The 21,735-nt window shown below is 39.0% G+C and overlaps 1 protein-coding gene across 7 annotated transcripts in view; it reads left to right on the forward strand.

Moving 5' to 3' along the window:
* Positions 1 to 21,735, forward strand: part of Acaca (acetyl-CoA carboxylase alpha) — a 281,891-nt gene that overhangs the window by 233,607 nt on the left and 26,549 nt on the right. For 6 of the 7 annotated variants that reach the window (XM_033762912.1, XM_010626803.3, XM_010626805.3 and 3 more), the window contains 5 exons: positions 7,041 to 7,184; positions 7,758 to 7,878; positions 10,653 to 10,749; positions 13,993 to 14,089; positions 14,956 to 15,091. In XM_033762912.1, the coding sequence (XP_033618803.1) occupies positions 7,041 to 7,184; positions 7,758 to 7,878; positions 10,653 to 10,749; positions 13,993 to 14,089; positions 14,956 to 15,091 (595 nt within the window). Of the gene's footprint in view, positions 1 to 7,040; positions 7,185 to 7,757; positions 7,879 to 10,652; positions 10,750 to 13,992; positions 14,090 to 14,955; positions 15,092 to 21,735 lie in introns of those variants that run through there. The other variant, XM_033762915.1, reaches the window with a different exon arrangement.

Below are 21,735 nucleotides of genomic sequence, written 5' to 3' on the forward strand. Positions count from 1 at the left end.
TGGTTATCATTAATCATTAGGGAAACAAATTAAAACCACAATTTGACACCACTGGAAAAAATTTTTTTACCAAATTATTGCAGTTTTTATTTGTTTCTGCAGTGCTGGGGATCAAACCTAGGGTCTCATATGGTAGACAGGCACCCACCACTAAGCTACTAAAATTTTACCACCCAGCCCTAAAATTTTCTTAATGCTTAACTGACAAAATCCAAGTGCAGATGAGGATGTAAGTCAACCAGAATTATCATTTTTGATGGGAATGAAAAATGGTACAGCCACTTCGAAAATGGAGTGTTCTTTTTTTTGGTTTTGATCTTTTATAAAGTTTTTTATGCACTTAATCATACAACCTAGCAATTCCATTTCTATGTATTTACCCAGTAGAAATGAAAATCCTAACCCATGCAGAAAACCCTGTACATGAATATCCATATTCATATTCATAGTCCTCCAAAACTGGTTACAACTCAAAAATCTGCCAACAGAGAAACAGGTGAAAAAGTTACGGTACTTTCATAAAAAGGAACTACTGTTATTCTTCTCAGGTGAGTGAATTTGATGCTTTATGCTACCCAAAAGAAGCTAGACCCAGAAGGCTACATACTACATGACTCTGTTTGTACAACATTATATATATTTTTCCTCTCATTGCATTTACTGGTACATTTTAGGTATAGAGTACAGTTACATTCATCATTGGGATGTTGCACCTTTACATGACAGGTCTTGGTTCTCATTTTTTCGCCTTGTCCCTGCCCTCCCTTCACCCCCTCCTCCCCTCCCCATTTACAAACACTTCATTTCCATTTTTTCATTTTCTCATACTTTTTTCTTTTCACTTATTACCTTTCCCCTACCCTTCCCACTTTCCCTACACCTTTAGCGTTTCTTCCTATTTCACATTGTCAATTATATCATTAGGATCTTATGTACTGTTATAGTTTTTCACACCAGAGAAACTATTCGTTATTTACACATGCGTGACTTATTTATTTCACTTAGTAGTATATCCTCAATATGTATCCATTTTCCTATGAATGAATCTACTTTCTCATTATTTATGGCTGAATAGTATTCCATTTTATAGAAAAACCACATCTTCTTTATCCAGTCTCCAACTGATGGGCAAATGGGGTATTTCCAAGTTTTAGCTATTACAAACAGTGCCACTGTAAACATAGGTGTGCATATATCACTGTGATATTATTCTTTTAATTCTTTTGGAAAGATACCCAGCAGAGGGATGGCTGGGTCAAATGGAACTTCTACATTATAGAAATGACGTAAGTGGTCATTAGGGATGGCAGATTATAGAGGTGTATAAGAACTTTTTAGATTGATGAAAATTCTCTTGCTTGGGGTGGTGATTACATGACTATGTGTGTTTATATGCACAGAATTGTACACCTTAAAATGGACAGTTTTGTTATATGTTAATTATATCTCAGTAAGCCAGTCTTTGTTAAAATTTTTTAACTATTTCCATATTTGGAATTGATTTATTAGTAGTACTTGTAAGTCCCTGCTAAATGAGCAGTTGAAAGATCCCTGGGATGAGTGATTTCTTTCCGCAGTCAGCTTTCTCTTGGAAGCCTATGCTATTTCTCCTATGTGTGACAGGCAAACTATCATGTGGTTCTTCTCTATCCCTCCATGTTAAAAATGAGTTTCTGTTCCTCACTCACCTTCAAATCTTTGTTGTTCTTCTAATTCAGTCTTCTGTTCCCTGTTGAGCCCTTTACTTGTGTAAACAGAGGTTTTCCAGTGTTATTTCTGTCCTGTATCTCAGTCTCTTTGGCTAAATTTTTTTCTTACCACTGATAGATAACACAGTCCGTCTGCCCTAATTTATCCTTCAGCAGATCTGACCACTTCATAATTTGCTGCTTATAGAGAGATTTTTGCTCTTGCTATGAATGGTCTTGAGTCCAAATGTGGCTCAAATCAGAGGTTCTTCCCTCCTCTGCCAGTATACACTACTGAGCCCCTTCTATACCCACAAGCCAGATTACCAGTTGCCAGCCAGTACTCCAGTTTGCCAGTGATGGCGATGGCAATAAAGGTGGAGAAAAAGATGTTATAACCCTGTGGCTACACCCAAATATTCTTGGTCATAGAGGCACTGGTCTTGTCTCCCTAGAGATTTAATTCTATTACCCTTGGATATATTCCTGGAGAAACATTTACACAGTAATATGTGTGGTACCACTTAAAATTGTTAATTGGAGATTGAATTACTTGTCAGCTTTTAAAAATGTAGTCCTCTCAGGTCAAGGAGGAAGATGGGAGCATCACTGAGTAGATGAGCTATTAAATTTTTTTCCCCTTCTTCTTTTCTCTACCCCTCCCTTTTCCTCTTTCATCCTTTTTTCCTTTCTTTTGTCCCTATTTTACGACTTTTTCCCTACTGCCACGTATTTTTCTCATTTCTTAGCTGAACCTTTTAATCTGACAGATCCCAGAGTGACTTTAATGCCTTGAATCATGGAAGAAGTCCAGTGATGATGATTGCTCAGTAAATTTACAAAACCCCTCCTCAAATCCTTTTGAGAAAAGAAATATCCTAATGAGAAGGAGGATTGTAGCAAGGACTCAGTTTGTGTAGCAAGTTCTTAGATGCAGGTGGAATTTTATACGCCTTGCTTCTTTAAATAGACAATTCCTTGACCCACTAAGGTTTATTTAAAAGGGGGGAGGTGCAGCATATTTCTCTTCTTATTTTGTCAGGAGTATGCATCATTATTTTTCACATCTTATAACAAAATTCAAAATATTTTTATGTAAGTCTAAGAGTTCCCAATACAATGTGTGTATCAGGACAAAAGCAATTTTTTAAAAATTGAGCTAAGTTGCATCTACTCAACTTCGAAATCTCAATGTCTGTGCTGACAAATATCCTGACAAGTAAATACTACATTCATTCAATATTACATAGTGATTTCATTTGCACAAAACCTCACAGTGTTCCGCCACTTCAGTCAAATGTCTGGAGCACTGGGGAAAGGAAGAACGTGTTTATCTTGATCTCCAAAAAGGGATTTAAGGGCAAGTGCAGGTGGTATATTAGACTGTTTTCATTGCCTGTCAGCTGTGGTAAACCTGAGCTGTCTGCAGTGTCTACAGATAAGCAGCAACAGCAGCAGAGGCCTTAGCATGTATGTATGACTGCATTCATTTGTACCTCTTATGTATCTCAACATTTCTAAAGACTCTGTAGCATATTTGATGGAGCCTTTAACAATTATGTCTCTGCTAATCACTTTTATATGGTGCTCCTAGTTTTCAGGCCTGCTGTTTGTTAAATGAATGGCGCACTGAACAAGGCATATGTGTATAAAGGCATTCAGTGAAAATGATCTTTCCTCTTAGATTCAGCCTTTATTCAGTTCTGTGACCTGGGCAGTCTTTAGTAGAGGACCCCAAAGTGGTGGTGTTCCTAATATTTCATGATACTTTTTCTTCACTTAGACCAAGAAGATAACAAAGAGGGGGCCTCAGGCATCTCTGTTCAATTGGCTTGTGTGTTTAAATGGTGATTGGTAGTTGAGAAGATAAATTTAAAGTTGTATGATGCAATACAAAACTTGAGAGGAATAATTTGGGAAGTGAAACATGGCAGGCAACGTGAATAATACAGAAGTGCCTATGTCAAAGTTTTTTAAAGTGCCAAATGAAGCTTTAAGATTACCTACTTTATGAAAATATTATGATGATGAGGGCTATTATCCTTAGGTTTTTCTGTAGAAGGATGGTAAGACAATATAACTGATGAATAACACAGTGTTTCTGTCTTTGTAGGCTCTTTCATCTTCCCAGATGCCAATAAGGGTTTATTTGACTATTCTGGCATGATCATTTCAGGGTTAAGCAGAATAGATTTTGTCCTAGCCCAGATCTGGCTTCCTTGGTTGGAGCTTTTGTTAACTATTTTAAAATCATTAAAACCACTTGAGTTAGGAAACAACCCCTGTAAATCAGGAGCTATCGTGTACCCTCATTCTGCTCGTGCATACTCCAGGCCTACGGTCGTGGACGATGAACCAGAGGGTATCACTCTCTGCTCTTTGATTGTTAAGTAGCTGTAATTGTTGGCATTTGTTTGTAGTGAGTATAGCAGGTTCCATTTCTGTATGTTCGTCCCCACTCCACCCTCATCTTCCAAGATAAGGCCATTCAGAGAGATCTATTTCGGTACTGTTAGTCTATCCTGTATTTTTTCTCTTTCAGTTCTAAATTAAATGGGTCTTCTCACATGATAAACATTTCTTTTCCCCAGAAATAATGCTCTTCGTTGTATGAAGCTGTGATTAGGTTTCTTTGGAACCCAGAGGAAAAGAAATGTGGAAATACTGCTGCTTTTTTAGAACAGTGCCACATTACAGCTTGAATTTTAGCTTATAACGGGAGGATAACCTGTTATTGAATTTTGTTCCTTCCACATTTGACTCCTTGTAAAAATAAGAGGTAGAGTTGGTGGCAGTACAACTCAGTGATATCCTCAAAATACATCCATGGTAGAATAGGTAAGTGTCAGAGCACCTCTGAGAGAACCCTGGTCACAGATGCTCTCCTCTTTGAAATGAAGGGCAAAGACATCTGAGGAAGGTGCATTTAAACAATAAAACAACTCTTGTACTGCTGTGGTCCCTTTTTCTGAGCTTGGTCCTTTGTCCACTAATAACTTTGGAAAGGTGTAAAATTTGGATAATTGGACATTATCATGTTCCGAGGTAGAACAGAAAATAGCTTCTGAGCAGAAAATAGCCCCTCTCTTATGAACAAGGAGTAGATGGCTCCTGACATAGATTGTGAACATCAGATGTTCAGGGTCATCACAATGTCTCCTTTTATTCCTTTTCCTCCTTTCCAGTTTTATTTTAATGATTAAAAATATTGCTGATCACACTGAATGACTTCTATCAGAGAGGCAGTCTGTCCCAGAAGGACCAGTTGTGGGCCATCGGGTTTATGACGACTATAAAACCAGAGCCAGATCAGAGCGTGGCCTCCCTGAGTGACAGGGTTTCTGCCTCTGCCAGGGTCTCCCATCAACCGACTGCTTTGGGTATTTGTTTTGATTTGGTTTTTTGTTCTGTTCTGTTTCCTGATGCATGTGTGAATGTGCATGTGTGTACACATTTTAAGATATAAATGAAACAGGTATGTAATGCCCTCTGCCTGTTAGAAAGACTAGAGCCATAAAAATAACAAATGGCGTATATTTGCTAGAATGTCAAAGTTATGAGTTTATTTTGTAATGATGTGCTCCTGCCTTCATGAGGTAAACTGGCCGTGGCGGAGGTGTTATTAGTAATATGGACTCAGTGGAGCAGAAAGCTGAGTGACCGAGAGATCAGTGTATCAGTCAGAGAGAGGGCAAATGGAAAGAGACAGCAGGAGAATGAGAAAAGAGCCGCAGCGCCTGGGCTGAGATTAAAGACGGACTGAGAGGAGGATGGGAGCCCGGTGGTCAGAAATGGTCTCCTCTGTTCACAGAGCTCCTTCAAAGGAGCTGCCAGCATGTTGCTCAGCTTGGAGCTGAGGGTAAAGGCTTGTTCTGTGTGCTCCCCTATCAAGGAAAACAGTAATCTGAGAGCAATTTTGCTTTCCATATTCTTTCAGAAAAGTCTCTTACGTCCTTCCTAGCTGAAGTTAAATGGAAACAAGGTCAGCTGGGTTACCGTGAGGTTATTACTTTGGTCACCAACATCCTCAGCCTTTGGAAGGTCTTGATATAGGGACTGATCCAGCACACAAGGGAACTTCTGAAAGCTCCTAACAAGAAGGGCCAGTTGGGTATACATCAGTACAATTTTCTGACCCTTAATTTATTAGGTTCTCCCCAGAGACTGAAAATGAATAAAAGTAAGGAAGGAATTTTGTGTTGCTGTTATTTTTTAAAGGGTTGGGGGAAAGGGAAAAGAAAAGGGGAAACACAGTAAGCACTTCACAACTGTTTAGAGCTCTCCAGGGCTACCCTAGATGACTGGCAATTACAACACACTCAGCAGTTTGCAATAGTCAGTGATCAGGCTGCTTGGCTCCCATCTGCTGGGTCAGAAAATCTCCCTCTCTGAAAGAAATTAACTAATCTTCAAGGGGAAAAGAAACCCTACAATTTCCAAGTTCAAGAATATTTTTTTCTTCTTTGAAGGAAACTTTGTGGCTTCGAATTGTAGGTGCCCTTTGACCTGGCAAGGGTTAAACTCCAGAGAAACACTGGGGAGGAGGCCCTGAATTCCCTCCAGCCTTGGAAGGGAACGGTGGAGGGGAAGCAGGCTTGGGAATAAGTCACAACCCTGCATCCAACACACAAAGAACATGAGATTCAGGGGCTTGTCTATGTATCACGGGTTAGTGTCTCAGGATTTTGCCGGTCTTGGGGCTTGTGTGTATAGATCAGCTTTAAAAGTCAAATGCGTGGAAAAAGATAATCTTTTAAAAAAATGAAAAACCTAACCCCTTACAGGGTTTCTTTAGCTGAATTTTATCATCATCACTAAAGATAGGCAGAAGATGGACATATGCTGTCCTTTTTTTTTTTTTTTTTTTTTTTTTTTTTGGTACCAGGGATCGAACTCCGGTCCCTGAGCTTGCAAGGCAGATGGCAGAACCACTGAGCTAAATCCCCAGCCCTGTTGTCCTTTTTTTTGTATGTATTTTCCTAACAATTCTGCCAAGCCTGCACATGGTGAGGTAGCCCTGCCTCAGAGTCCCAATCTATGCACTACTCCAGTCTCAGCTTAGTCTAAGAATGCTGTGCATATCTGTTGCAGCTAATAAAGAAATACGTTGCTGGCTTTTAAATTGCAACACTATATGTGACTGTATAAAGTCTTCTGTAATTTTTTTTTTTTATTAAGAAGAAAGCTCCTCATAGTTCCGAAGAACAACCCATGAAGGCAGAAATCTCTGTCTTTTGGAAGAAGGAACATATTTCAGTGAAAATTATGAAATAGACTGTGTCTTTGTGTGTGTGTGTGTGTGTGTGTGTGTGTGTGTGTGTGGTGAAAATTTTCTTTTGTTCATTTCTCTAGGTCCTGGGGCGAGAAGTATATACCTCCAATAACCAGCTTGGGGGCATCCAGATCATGCACAATAATGGAGTGACCCACAGCACTGTTTGTGATGACTTTGAAGGAGTCTTCACTGTCCTGCATTGGCTGTCATATATGCCTAAGGTGAGTCCTTCCTACCCAACACTGACTTTGTCTGCAGACCTGCTGTTACTACTGCACTCCCTGTCTTCTGTGTTTGTGGGCTCATCTTTATGGTGGAAGGAATTTTTTATGAAAAAGTTCTCTGAAAACTGTTGATTTCTTTTTTAAAGCCAACCTTTGCTTTCTACTCTTAAAATGTCTTTACATTTTAACCCCTTTTAAAATGGTTTTCTACATGGACACCTTCTCTCCTATCTAGGCTCAGCTCAGTCCCAGCATATTAAAGCTACCTCTTCATTGTGGTTTTTCTCTTTTACAGTACCCTTCTATTCTCTGGGAACTTCCTGGAAAGCATGGGCATACTTAAATCAAGAGTCAAAATGTACAACTTTGTGCCAGGTTCCAAAATGAGACATGATACCTGAACATGCTCTCAGGGCTTGGCACATAGCTAAGATGCTTCTGGCTAATGATCAGGAGCAATGGATATAATTCTAAATGTGGTCTCTGCTGTCTTTTATCTATAGCTATTGTTGGTGAGTTGGAGTATGTGATTGCTCTTCACTGATTGTTGTGTTCTTTTTCTCCTTTTAGAGTGTGCACAGTTCAGTTCCTCTCCTCAACTCCAAAGATCCTATAGATAGAATCATTGAGTTTGTCCCTACAAAGGCCCCTTATGATCCTCGATGGATGTTAGCAGGCCGTCCTCATCCAAGTATGTATGTTTGAGGACCTGTGGTAACCCTGAATTTGAAGCTTTTAGACTATTTACTTACTTAAACTACTTACTTTCCTTTTCTTTTTTCAGTACCGGGGATTGAACTCAAGACTTTGCACTTGCCAGGCAGGCACAGTGACACTAAGTTACATCCCTGGCTCTCTCTTTTTCTTTGTGGCAGGGTTTTGCTTTGTAGTTTAGGATGGCCTTGAACTTATAGAGATCTTCCCTTCTTAGCCTCTTGAGTGCTAGGATTACCGATGTACACCACCACACCTGGCCCAAAATGCATTTTAAAGCTTAAAATTTTTTTCCTAGGTACACTTTTAATTAAGATAGCTGGACAGTGGTGGTCCGTGAATGCAATCCCAGCATTCTGAGAAACTGAGGCAGGAGGATCACAAGTTTGGGCCTATCCTGGGCAACTTAGCAAGACCCCATCTGGAAATAAAATATAATAAAAGGGCTAGGGATGTAGATCACTGTGAAGCCCTGTGTTCAAACCCTAGTACCACCAAAAAAAGAAAAAGGAAGGGGTAAAAAGAGGGTAGGGGAGAAGGGCACTTTCCTTTGCCATATTATTCTCCTATATTTCTAAAATTTGTTGATGTTTTTAGAAATAGTGCTAGGGGTCAGGACCTACACTCCTACATGCATATGCTAGTTGTGCGACTTGCTCTCTGACACTTGGGCAAGTTACTCACTTCCTCTATGCCTTAGAATTCTAAAGTGCAGATAATGTCAACCACTGAGCTACGTCCTCTGCCCCCTTTTTTATTTTTTTATTCTGATATTTAGTCTCACTCAGTTGCCCAGACTGTGCTCCAACTTATAATCTTTTTCCCTCAGCCTCCCAGAATGCTGATATTACAAGCATGTGCCACTGATCCAAGCTGGCCGACTTCCCAGTTCTATGTTTGTACTGGGTATAATCTGCCCTTTGGGGACTGTGAAACCCAAACTGGTAATCAGGTGCTGCCTTTCTCCTAAACAGCATAGGAGGCAGGAGGGTTTTTAGAGAAGTAAACATTTTCATCTTAAAATTTATTCTCTAGTTCCAAATCATTATTATTGAAGTAAGAATCATGAAGCTGGGCATGATGGCACACACCTGTGGTTCCAATTACGTAGGAAATAGATGCAGGAAGATTGCAAGTTTAAGGCTTGCCCGATAAACTTAACAAGACATAACAAGACACTATCTCAGAATAAAAAGGGCTGGGGATGTAGCCCAGTGCTACAGCACTTGCCTACCATGCACAAGGCCCTGGCTTCAGTCTCTATTACTACCCCCAAAAAAGAGAAAAAACAAAGAAAAATTAAAATTTTAATATTCTGACATACCTAAAGATTTGGTCTAGAACCTTCATCGAAATTTGAACCCCTCTTCCTATGAAGTAAAGAGAAGTATGTGTAGGTGGGCAATATCCTGGTCATTATTAACTAGGTGCACAGAATAAAATGAAATTTCTGATAAACTAAGTTTTCTGTTTTGGGGATAATATTTTTTTCATCATCTCTACAGTAATTCATCCTGCTGTCCATGTGCAGCTAACATTCGCTCCCAAATCGAGTGACTTCAGATTTTAATTTAGTGGAAGCGTTAAAGAAAGCAGATGATTCCCTGTGATAAGTTAAAGCAGATATCTTCTAGGTGAAAAGTTAAAGTCATTTATTAGAGAAGATAGTGCCGTGATATTCTTCAAACTGACGCCCAACACGAGACTGGAATCTAAACGATCAGCTTTGGGCTCACGATAGAGAGATAATTTTGAAATGGATGATCACATTTTACACTGGGGCCATAGAGGCAAGGAATGTAGAACACAGTAATTACAAGTTTAGTCTTGATAAAACACTCTCCATCCTGTTTAAGTCAGCAGAGGTTAGCTTGCTCGGATCTCCACTTTTAATTGGTTTTGGACTTGGGTTTTTAGCAGGTGGAGGGAGGGCCATGTTCAAATTAGAAGAATCACACAGAAACCGTGAGCTGCGAGGGCAAACTAGGAAACAGTTATTTGCAGAAGCTTTTATAGGGCCTTGGTCAAACATTCATACCTTGGAACAAAAGTTTTTTTTTTCTTAAACTAAGATGGTAAAAGTTACATGTCAGTGAAGGAAGTTCCATGTGCAATGGAGGTTAATATATTAATTGTATGCATCTTATCCATTACATTTTTCCTCTGTCAAAAGTAATGTTTATGGCCTTTTCTTATAGAAAGATTATAATTTTTCAGCTAAAAATAAAGTGGATTTTTCTTGTTGCTTTTTTAGCAGAAAAAATTGAATCCCTTTTCTTTTCCCCAAGTTTGGGTCCTCATTTGATCATTAATACTTATTATTGGGCTGCTTTCATCTTTCCATTAAAAGAACATCAGTGAACTCAAAATTGTAAGGCAAGTTTTAAAATAGATATTTTGAAAACATCTTTAATGACTTGGCTACCTTTTGACAAATGTTTTGTAGTGTATTGAAAAAAGCCAAGTTATTTATATAAAAGCATGCAAATGCTTTCTGCTAACTGAACCCCATCGTTTAACAATAAATGATGCTTTCGCTGATAAATGATTCTTTTTATGCAGACTAGCAAATGGAATAGGAGATGATGTCTTAAGGCAGATGAACATTCAGCTGCCTAATGCTTGCATCTGTTATAATATGGTTAGAAACAACAAAAAATTCCCCCAAATTACCCCCGAATCCCACATTAAATTCAGCAAATCAAGTACATTGTCAATGGATTGACTTTTTTCTTTGTTTTCCTTATGTAGCCCAGAAAGGTCAGTGGTTGAGTGGATTTTTTGACTATGGATCTTTCTCAGAGATTATGCAGCCATGGGCACAAACTGTGGTGGTTGGTAGAGCCAGGTAAGAATACTTTTGTTTTAGAAACTCATTTTCCTCCCAACTGAAAATAAGAAAGGAAAGAGCCATGGCTGTATAGATTTTTACCAATAGTGCTTTCTTTGTCTAAACTTTCTAAGAATATTGGAATATAGCCACGCCCAAGGCAGCCTAACTGGAATACTGGTTTCCAGTAGTTATCTAATATATCACTCCACTGATACCCTTAATCTTAAGGCTGATTTTGACAATATTTTCTCTTTATAACGCTGAAAGAAAACAGCCCAACTACAATAGCCATGGCCTGCCAATGACTTTCTCTCCTCCAAAGACCACTTTCTTTCAGGAGTGAGTGACAAGTGAATCAGACTCAGCTTCTTCTCAACATAACCTGAGATAAGTTTCTTCATGGCATCTAAATTACCTAAGTGATTTATGTACTATATGGGATTATAATCAGATTTGAATTACCAAGAAAAAAATTTACTTGAAATAGGCATGAATAAAATAAGCTAGAGTAGGCTGCCTGGGATACCCAGATTTTTCAAGTGGGAAATTGAAGTTTCTATTAAATTTTAATACCCACTCTAAGGACTGCTTCATTCAACAGCAAGCTCCATGTGAAATAATGTGCAGCACTCACTATAACAAGCACCTGCCAAAGCTGATCTTAATCTAGTTCTGCACTGCAGAGACATGCCGCCCGAAGGACCTGCATCTGGAGCTCACCTGCTTCTCGAGGGCAATCATTTTCCTTATCTTGGTGAAAAGTGGCACCTGCTCAAGACTCTCAAACATGCCACATTGGGTTGAGATTTAGATTCTAGCCTTGGAAATAATTCTAGACTGTGTGGTTCTCTCTGTACAGCAGGTCAGCACACCTCATGCTGCCAGTGACAAGGAGCCATCAGATGTCAAATCCCACAGACAGGGTCTTCCACTGTGACTCTGAATAGGATTCAGGCCTGGAGTCAGTGCAGACAGAAACTCACTGAAACTAACTGCTTGTTTTCTTAAGTCTCAGGTCTTTTACCTCTCCCTAAGTTTCAGGGTCCCAGTGAGAATTATTCTTTGTGCCAGTCAAATTCCCACTGGGGAGGAAAGCTAAGGCATGCATCAGAGCTAGAGCCCTCTCACCAAGGATCTATTGGCTCTTTACAAAGTCCTAATATCACACTAGGACCAACTTTTTGAGAATTTGTCTCTCATCTATTCTGCTTCAGTTTTCCTGTCTGTAAAAAAACATGACAAATTTTAAGCCTCACAAAGCCAAACATTTGTTAAAGTCTTTAAGATCTTCCCTGGGGAAAGAAGAGAACAATGTTTTACACTTATGATTGGAAGAATAGGGATTGTTCTACAACTCAAATCAGTCAAGCTTAGCTCTGGTTAGCACTGCCATTGTTTATTTCGACACCCACTGACTTCTTCCTTTCTTTCCATCTGATGAGTTCTGGGCCTCTAACTCCAAGCACATACACATGCTCACAAGTATATAAAACAAAAATGGAACTAGCTTCTTTCAAAAGCAATGGCATTTCAAGAAATAAATATAAATGTATTCTTGTGGGATTGTTACTGTAAGTGCTGCCAAAACTCATCTTTGGTATGTATGTTTGGAATATGTGTGCTATTGGCTGTAAATTGTCTTTTATTATTCCATGGCACCTTGTCCAGGGACACACTATAAAACAAGATGTAGCATCTTCATGTGCTAGCCTGATAAAATTTATATGAAGTATAATAGAAAACAGAAGTTGTTCTGAGCTGTTTTCAAGTTCAATAAATAACTGTAATACTCGGATAAAGATGTTCTTTATTAGGTCACATGGGCCCTAATATATAAGTTATAAGTTACCGATTTAGGGTGGCTTTTGCAATTACAAGTTTCCAGTTGGATTGTTAATCATTGTGAACAGAAATATTTCTAAACCCTCCTGTGTACCTCCTGCTCGTTGTCTGGTTGTCTAGAGGGCTTTTGATTTTGATTCAGTGCAGGCAAATAACAAGGGGGCGGGTGGTCTCTACTCACACCCCCATTAGGCCTCTCATGATGACAAGAATCCATTTTCAGTACCCAGTGTATCAACCAAAGACCATCCTTTATGGAAAGTTTGTTATGGAGATGCTGTGGGGAATGAGACTACATAACCTGTCCCAGTCACAACCCCAAGGAATGTGATGAAGACAGTGAAGATTGAATCATTTTGCAGAATAAGAACTCACCCTATACTTCATGCCTCTGCCCTCCCTCCTCCTTCCCTCCTCCCCCTTCCCCTGTCTCTTGTTCTTATTTTTCCTAGAAAAGCTTTATGAAGAACAAGTTAAGAGGGTGTCATGAAGTAAAGAGAAGCCTTAAGTACCTCAGAAGCTTTTTAAATTAAAATAGCTTTGAGTTTAGATATATACTTTCAATATAGATTTCACCAATATTATTACTCATAATTATCCCTATTCTTTGCTCTCTTCCAGTGAAAGAGAAACTTAAGGGTTTGTTTAACCACTTCCCTACTCTTGGCACTCCCCCACCCCAAGTCCTGGGAATTAAATTGAGGGCCTTTGCACTGAGCTACATCCCCAACCCCTTTTGATTTTTTTTGAGACAGAGTCTTACTAAGTAGCTAAGTTGCCCGGGCTTGGCTCTAGTTTGCAATCCTCCTGCCTCAGTCTCCCAGAGTGTTGGGATTGCAGGTGTGCACCACCATTCCCAGCTTGGAACATATTTTTCATTATCTTTATGACACACATGTACTACATCCACACCCAATTCTAAGACCTAGTGTGTATACTCTCAAGTTTTGTCTGGGACCACATTATTAATATTCAGTAGAAAACTACAGCTGTATTTCCACAATGCCATTAAAAGTTACTGACTTTCAGGTCCCTACAACCTTTCAAACCATTTCCCACCATCCTTACCAGAAGATGCTCTGGAATTAAGTGAGCAAATTCATTTGGCAACCACAGTGGTAGATGTATGTGTACATGCACAGGATATTGAGTCTAACTGTGGAGTTTCCCCTAACACAATTCTTGGTTTGACTTTATCCATGTTGGGGAATTTCAGAATAGAAATGATTCTGAGGGTGGTTTTCCACCATAATACCAAATCCATAGATTCTCATAGTTAACCCCTGGAAGAGTCATTTCCATCTGCTAACTGTGTTTGCTTCTAGTTTTCTCCCAAGTGTTTATGTGTGATTGGAAAATAAATAAATGGTTATAGTCTTGATATGATTGGGTTCTTATGTAGCTGTTTTTTATCAGGCTAGGAGGAATACCTATGGGCGTAGTTGCTGTAGAAACCCGAACAGTAGAACTAAGTATCCCTGCTGATCCAGCAAACCTGGATTCTGAAGCCAAGGTAAATCTCCAGCACACTGTGTGCCTGTGCTTAGAGCTTCTTTGTATTGACAGCTTTTTTTGCAGAGTCTGTGAATATGTCAGAAGCATTGCAAACCACCAACTTTGAATGATACGAGACCATCATGTGCTCACTTTTAAAATGAGACTGCAAGCAAGTTCTGTCTGAAAAGTTAAACAGGCCTTTACACTAGTCTTATTGATGCTAGAAAATACTCTAGTTTTGTTAGGGAGATGGTCTTACAGAAAGTGCTGTCTCAGTGATCCCAGATTCTCTGAGCACCCATGTGGTAGAGCTACAACCAGAATTGGTAATCCAGTCTAATGTCTGGCATGGACACCACAGCCATTTTTTTAAAAAGGTGGATTGATTACCTGACAAATCCTGACACCATCCATAAAGTGAGGAGTGGGCGAACTGCAAAGTATGCTACTCAGCAGTGTCACATCAAGTGTCTTTCGATAAACCACAATACAGAGAAGGTTGTACTAAGCAGAGAGGTAAAGGGAGTTGGAGACTGTAGAGATGGCTTGCTTTGAGGCGTTGTAATTGAGTCATGTAAAGTTGCTTTTGTGAAACCTGAATGAGGGTTCTTAGGACTGCCTTCTCCCAGTAGACGCAGTTAAGTTTCCCCCTTTTAACTTTAACTAAGGAGTGGTGGTGTAATCGAGACTGAAAAAGAGTATTTAATGAAATCAAAGGTCCAAGATTCTTTCTTTTTTCCTTCAGAGATGATCTTGAACAAGTTTTTGGTTGGTTGGTTTGATTTTGTTTTTAAATTTTAATAAATAAAATCCTCTTCATTTTACAGAGCCTCTCTTTCAAACTATATTGTTCATTGGGTTTGTTTTGACTTTCCCCAACAGATAATTCAGCAAGCTGGCCAGGTTTGGTTTCCAGACTCTGCATTTAAGACCTATCAGGCTATCAAGGACTTCAACCGTGAAGGACTGCCTTTGATGGTCTTTGCCAACTGGAGAGGCTTCTCTGGTGGGATGAAAGGTGATTGGCCTGGCTGTGGGCTAGAGGGTATCACTGATTTCAGGGCAGTGTGAGGTAAGGGGGTGGGTTTAGATTTCACAGAGCCTGTGGTTGTCCTGATGGCCTAATACTCTAGGCTATTTGGGGGATTATGCTCCCTCTGAGATACCTTCTGAGTTGCAACTCAAATGGAAAAATACAGTATGTTTCCTAGTTCCATACAAAATTACAGAGTAATCTACTAATACTATTTAGTTGGGCTACTATTGGGTATTTCACTTTCATAGGTAGGTTTTGCACAGTTCTGATGGTCCTGGGAAATAGAACTGTGCTTTTCTCTGCTCCTCTTTTCTGGGCATGTTCTTCAACCATACAACTGTCTAACATTCTGCAATGACTAAGATACTAAAATTAGCATCGACTAGAAGGAAATGAACAAGTTCTGTACGAGAGGTTGTTCTTCATGGCAATTTGTGGTATGTTTTATTATCCACCAACAGCCCTGTGCCTGTGGCTCCAACCAAGAGTAGACCATTATTACAAAGGCTGTATTTTGTATTATGGGAATTACTTAGTGATTAGCCTGCTTGTATCACCATTAACTGAGAGTTCTCCTTGAACAAAGCTACTGTGGACAGTATAGGGAGAGCCAGAGGAGACATACCACACCTCTTAAAGCTGTCTTTCCAGCAGTCATGCTAAGGCCAGAGACTGTACATTTGGAGGCTCAGTATGAAGATGGGTGTAATCCTCATTATTTCAGGATTCTCAGGTGGCAGAAGGGTTAAGGAAATGAAAGAAAGGAGAAGTTGATATGCTAGAGCGATTAGAGACTAATAAGGATATGTAAAATGTGGAGCACTGAACTCTCAATAGGGTATGTAGAAGTAGTTTAGAACAGAAGCACCCTATCCTTTGAGGGAAGAATAGTCTGGAGAAGCCTCCCTTTATAGATGAAAACCGTGCGGTTGGTGAGAGGTATTCAAAATTTTTGCCAGTTAATTTTTTTCCCTTTGCCTGGCTAGGAATAACCTGTATGGCCAGAATTCCCTGGGAAAATGTAGAGTAGGTTCATTTGTTTGGTTTTTTAGTTTAAAAGTTGCCTTTTGCCCGTATTTGTTAAAGAATTTCCACAATTTGCATTTCTTGGGGGAAGACTTGGACTATACATGCAAATTAATGTTTGTATATTTGTTTAACTACGAAAGTGATTTTTTTTTTTAACCAAGATAATAAATCAGTGGCAGTATCAGGAGAAATTGAGAGTATAGTCCTACACATTTTTATTGGATTCCTGTGTGCAAGGAACTATAGTATCAACCTCAGAGAAAACAAAAATATATCAGGCATTGCTTCACAAAGACAAGGAAAATGTCTTGAATAGAATGATAAAGTGAGAATATATGAAGAAAATACCTGGAGGTTCAAGAGAATTTGGTACCACATCAGAGCTTGGAAGAAAAGAGTAGGCTAACTCCGTTTTCATTCCTATATTTGAGGTTCAGTTAGCATTAGATTTCACTTGATCCCTGATTCCTTGACTAGAAGGCCCTGAGAGAAATGCAATGCTATCTTCCTTAGTGACCTTCCCCTGGGGCAACAGTGAATAAACTTTCCCAGCCTGCACTTGGCAGGAAGTCAGCCCAGCTATCTTATCTAACTAGCAAAAGTGTCAGAAATACCACTCTCAGGAAAAGCATTGATTCTGTTGCATATTTTAGTTTAGGCCCAGACTGGCTGCTGTCTCTGTAACAATAAGAAAAACAATTAAGATTCATTGAGTGCTTTTCATCAGAAACTGTGCTAACCATTTTACATGTATTATCTTATAATCATCACAACATGTACCTCGAAGAAGTAGGTTATATTGTTATCCATATTTTACACAAAGGGTAAGTAAATTTCCCAAGATGATTCAGCTAAAAATGACAGAGTCGGGAGAGGAATGTAGATCCTTCTGATTTCCTGTAGCACAGCTGGCTGATCTGAGATCTCAGGACCAGAACTAGATTAACTAGATAATCTGGACTTGAGAAATTTATAATTACCTACACCACCCCCTCCTTTAGGGACATCTTTTGTTATTGTGAAGAGAAATTTCAAGACCTTAGAAATGTTACTTTTATATGTGATAAATATATATAACAATACTGCTGGGTGCAGGCCAGTGATCTAAGCTACTGTACTTGGAAGGATCACAAGTTCAAGGCAAAATTACGACAACATCTCAAAAAACATCATATTTATCACTTTAACCATTTGTCAGTGTATAATTCAGTGATGTTAAATATTCAGTGTTATGCAACCATCAGTACTATCTGTACCTCAAACTTTTTTATTATCCCCAACTTAAACTCTGCACTCACTAAGTAGTAATTGCCTATCCTCTCTTCCCTCCTCTCCTAGTCAAAAATGAATTACAGCACAGGACCAGTTGTGTATTCTGAATTCTGGTGCACCCTTTTGTACATCACGTGGGATAAATAAGCTTTAGGGAAGATAGAGATCTGTGTGGAAGTAGGAGGGGGAGGAATCTGGCCTTTCATATTTACATACAGGTCAGGATGTTCGCAAGTATTATCTCATGTAAAGGGACCTAAACTGAGAGCCTCTTGTCATTCTCTACATCCCTTGGGGAGATGTTTGCAGTTTTGGTTTCAATACTGGCTGGGGATTATGCAGGGAGGGAAAATAAACAATTATGCCATCCCTCAGTGCACACAAACACACAGCCAGGAGCCAACTGCACTGTGGGTAAAATGACTCCAAAATTGTGTGTAATGAGTAGGAAAAGATTAGAGACAGCTCTTGCTATGCTGAAAATTGACATTAGTGGAGGGGGAAAAAAAAACTCTTTACTAGTCGGCCTAGGAGGTCTAATTCGAGCAGTAAAAATATAAATAAATAAATAAAAGCTTGTCAAGATGGTATTGGTGCTTTTTTTCCAATGAGCTCTATCTGGCCGGAAGGCTATTCAGCATAATGCAAAATTAAATTATAAAAACTGGCTGAATATTTAGATGGAAGAGCCATTTGGAAGCAGTTTATTTAGACGAACCGGCAATGACCCACAACAGGGAGACATCAAGCGTGAAATTTACTAGAAATTAGCACCAGGGTCCCAGCCTCAGCATGAATAGCTTGATAGGATGCAAATCCCAGTGATATTAAGCCGCCTCACTGCTGGTGCTACAGGGTCACTCTCAGTTGGCTTTTCATGTTATACTTATTATTTTTTCCTGGGACAGGTTATAAATAACAATAAAAAATCACATTTATTGAAAACTTTAACTGGAATGAAAGTCTATTTTAAAGTGTCTGATTACTGGGATGTTGAAATACAGTGTCCCCCGGCCATAATGAACTCATGAGAGACATTATGTATATGCAGCTTGTGTATGCGTAATGTTTACCTTCAGCTTCTAACAGATAATCTTGCCCAAGCCAATGAAATCTGTTCCAGTTTTGAGAGTGTGGAGCTCTGTGGCTCAGCCACCTTGCTCTGTTCTTTGGTACATGTGGCTGCTACACTTTATCCATGTTGTATAACAATGAAATTCCTAAGAAGGGTTGGTGTCTGGATGCTGAGAACATGCTTCAAAGGCTGTGTGTGAACACCAGACATGCAAGTGTCCTTTGCCCAGAATGCTAGGAAACTCAAAGTTCCTATCTGTCTAGAGAAGAAACTATCAGTATTTTCCATTTCCTGTTGCATTTTTAGGGCCGAGAACTGACAGCATATTCACAGCTTTAAAATTCCCTAGACTGATTTGTAGTGTCGACCTTTGGGAATCTCCTCCCCTCCTACTTTCAGTTATATTTTCCCTCTATCTCTTAAATATAAAGGGATTTCAGACAATTGGATATCAGCTGTTGCCAAATGTTTAAACTTACCTTTCAAAACACATGGTTATGGGACAGCTGCAGTTCAGTATGAACATGTTGATTGTAGAATTTGTTTGTGTGTTTGTTTGAATTTTAATAGTCTGCTGTTTGGGTATTTTGTTGCTTAGATTGTGGGTCTGTTGGTTTCCAGGTTACATAGAGGTGTTATTTTAGCCTCAAGCATGTCAGCTTTAATGAAGCCTGATGTTCCTTTTCTACTCTGTCTTGCTGTTGAAAAATACTTGTTTGGCAGCCAGGTCCAAGCCCATCACATAGCTGCTAGTGTCATCAGTACGATTTCTGACACTTCTACACATAGAAGAAAATCCAAGCAACACTTAGTAGTGTTCAATCATTTATTCAAGCCTTTTTTTCTGGTTTTATTTTTACTTAGCTATTACATTTGAGGTTAGAAAGCGATTACGTCAGCCCCATGCTCTTCCTAACAATAAGAATGAGAATAAAAGTGAGATAGTAGGAGGTAAACTTTTAAAGCCAAAAGATCTGAGTTTGAGTCCTTTCTCTGCTGCTTATTCTTATTTAACTAAGTTTCCATTTACTCACCTGAAACTGTAAATGATTCTTGTGTGTGCATGTGTATGTGTATGTGTGTATGCAGTACAATCCAGGGTACACAATAAGCTATCCATAATGATGGAAAAGAGGAACCAAAGTCCATTTCACAATCATGAAAAATGCAAACACACTCGGCTTCATTCCAGACACACTTTCTGTGTAACATGAAATTAAGTGGCTTTAAAAATTAAATGAATGAAATAGTTTTCCCATTTGGGGAGTTGGACATGTTGACCACAGATACTACAGAAATAGAATTTGATTTAAATGATTTGAACAAACAAATGAATAAAAAGTGGGAAGGGAACTGGGGTATGGCTCAGTGGAAGAGTGCTTGCCCAATGTGCATGACATCCTGAGACTGATCCCAGCATTTGGGTAGAGAGGCTAGAAACTTAAGTCTCCATTTATCCATAACATGTTGTTGGTTTTTCACCTCCCCAGGTAGAATGAATTTTTATGCTGTCTTCTATTTTTTTATCTTCACCTTTTGTCTCTGCCTTCACTTCTCTGCACAAGGCCAGTGAGGTCCCTCTTTTCTGTTACTTGTTCTAAACTGTACTCTTGAAAAATGTACTGCTAATTACACAATTATTTTATTATGTAGCACTGGTTGAAATATCCACTAAAGAATTAATTTAGTTAAAATCATTTGAACTGAGCAATTATTTTCATAACCACAGAATTAGCGTAAAGTGCTTAAAGTCCTTTATTCCCTGCTCTTGATACAGCAGTTGTGTAATTAGCAGTAAATTTTTTTGGTCTTTGCTTTCCTCCCAGAGGAATAAATGTCTTTGCTCTGATCATATATACAGAGTATATGACCATACACATTCCACATAGTGTAGGGAGTGTTTCCTGGACCAACTTAGGATTTTTGAAGTCTTCACAGACAAGCCAGCTTGGGTAGGGGACAGAGGCATGTGCCTTGCAGCGAGCTGTGCTCACTGATGGTTTATATAGAGCCATTTTTACTTTGGAGAAAGTGTCAGTTTAATTTGCCAGTACCTACAGTGAAAGCAGTTTCTATTTGGTTTGCTCTTAACTTCCTGAAAAATGTTTCTTTGCCTTAGATTCCTGAATTGATCTATTCCAAATTGAGATCTTCTCTTTGATAGGAAAGTTTGAACTCAGTAGAACCTGTTATTTGGTATTAGAAAGGATCCATTGTGGCTTCACTGAAGTAGTCATTAAACATTTGGAGTCATAAAGCTAAAACTTCAGCAGTGTTAGACTTCAAGGAGCTGGGAAATAGGAAGAAATCCATAAAAAGTTGAGAACTAAATAACTGATCCAGCTTTCCAAAGACTCTATGTACCAAATGTCCTTCTCTCAGGCTGCTCCTGGCCTTGAGGGGATTACAAAGTGTACTCTAGCATAATGAAGAGGTGGTGGTATGTGGTTATGTGATACTATATATCTTTTCACTGATATCCTATAAAAATGTAACTATAGTGTTAAATAATTTGGTTTTCTTTCTTGCATTCTTTCTAAAATGTGTATGTGCTCATTTATTCATTCAGCAAATACTTACTGACTGTATTCCAGGAACTAGGTGGGACAATGGGGTTACAAAGATGAAAGATCTAGTTCTTAAGGATACAATTTCTGAAGGATCCATTTCCAAGAGCTGTACCCTTTAATAATGGCTGTACACTTTAAGAGCTCATCATATGCTAAGAATCATGAGAGGAAATGAAAAGAGCTAGAATAGTTCCTTCCTTCAGAAAACAATGTAGTGGGAGAGTTCACATATTGACATGAAAAATACTCAATGTTTGCAGAGCAAGTGTGAATTAATGTGGTGAAACCAGAGTACAGAAATTCAAAGAAGATATAAAATAGATATACAATCTGGAGGGCTTACACACTGTATCTTATGAAAGTACATTTCTCTCTTGTGCTTTTGAAGATCATCTGGGGTCTTGAGTATAATACAGGTGGATATAGCAATCCATTTAGTCTTCAGAGTGGCCACTCAGAGTGGCCACTGAGGTGGCTGCAACTCCACACCTGTCATCACTTGGCCATGAGCAGCCTCCTCATGGAATCACAGTGTGCCATAAAAAATATTTTCTCAGTGGCACTGCACCTGCCTTGTAAGCACAAGGTTCTTATTTCAATCCCTGGTACCTCCAAAAAAAAAAATTCTATGTGTGCCATGATGTGAACAGTATTTGGAGAGGATAAATATAATTTCCAAT

The sequence above is a fragment of the Fukomys damarensis genome, unplaced genomic scaffold (assembly GCF_012274545.1).
Source record: "Fukomys damarensis isolate Sample0158 unplaced genomic scaffold, DMR_v1.0_HiC HiC_scaffold_13, whole genome shotgun sequence".
Taxonomy (NCBI): Eukaryota; Metazoa; Chordata; class Mammalia; order Rodentia; family Bathyergidae; genus Fukomys; species Fukomys damarensis.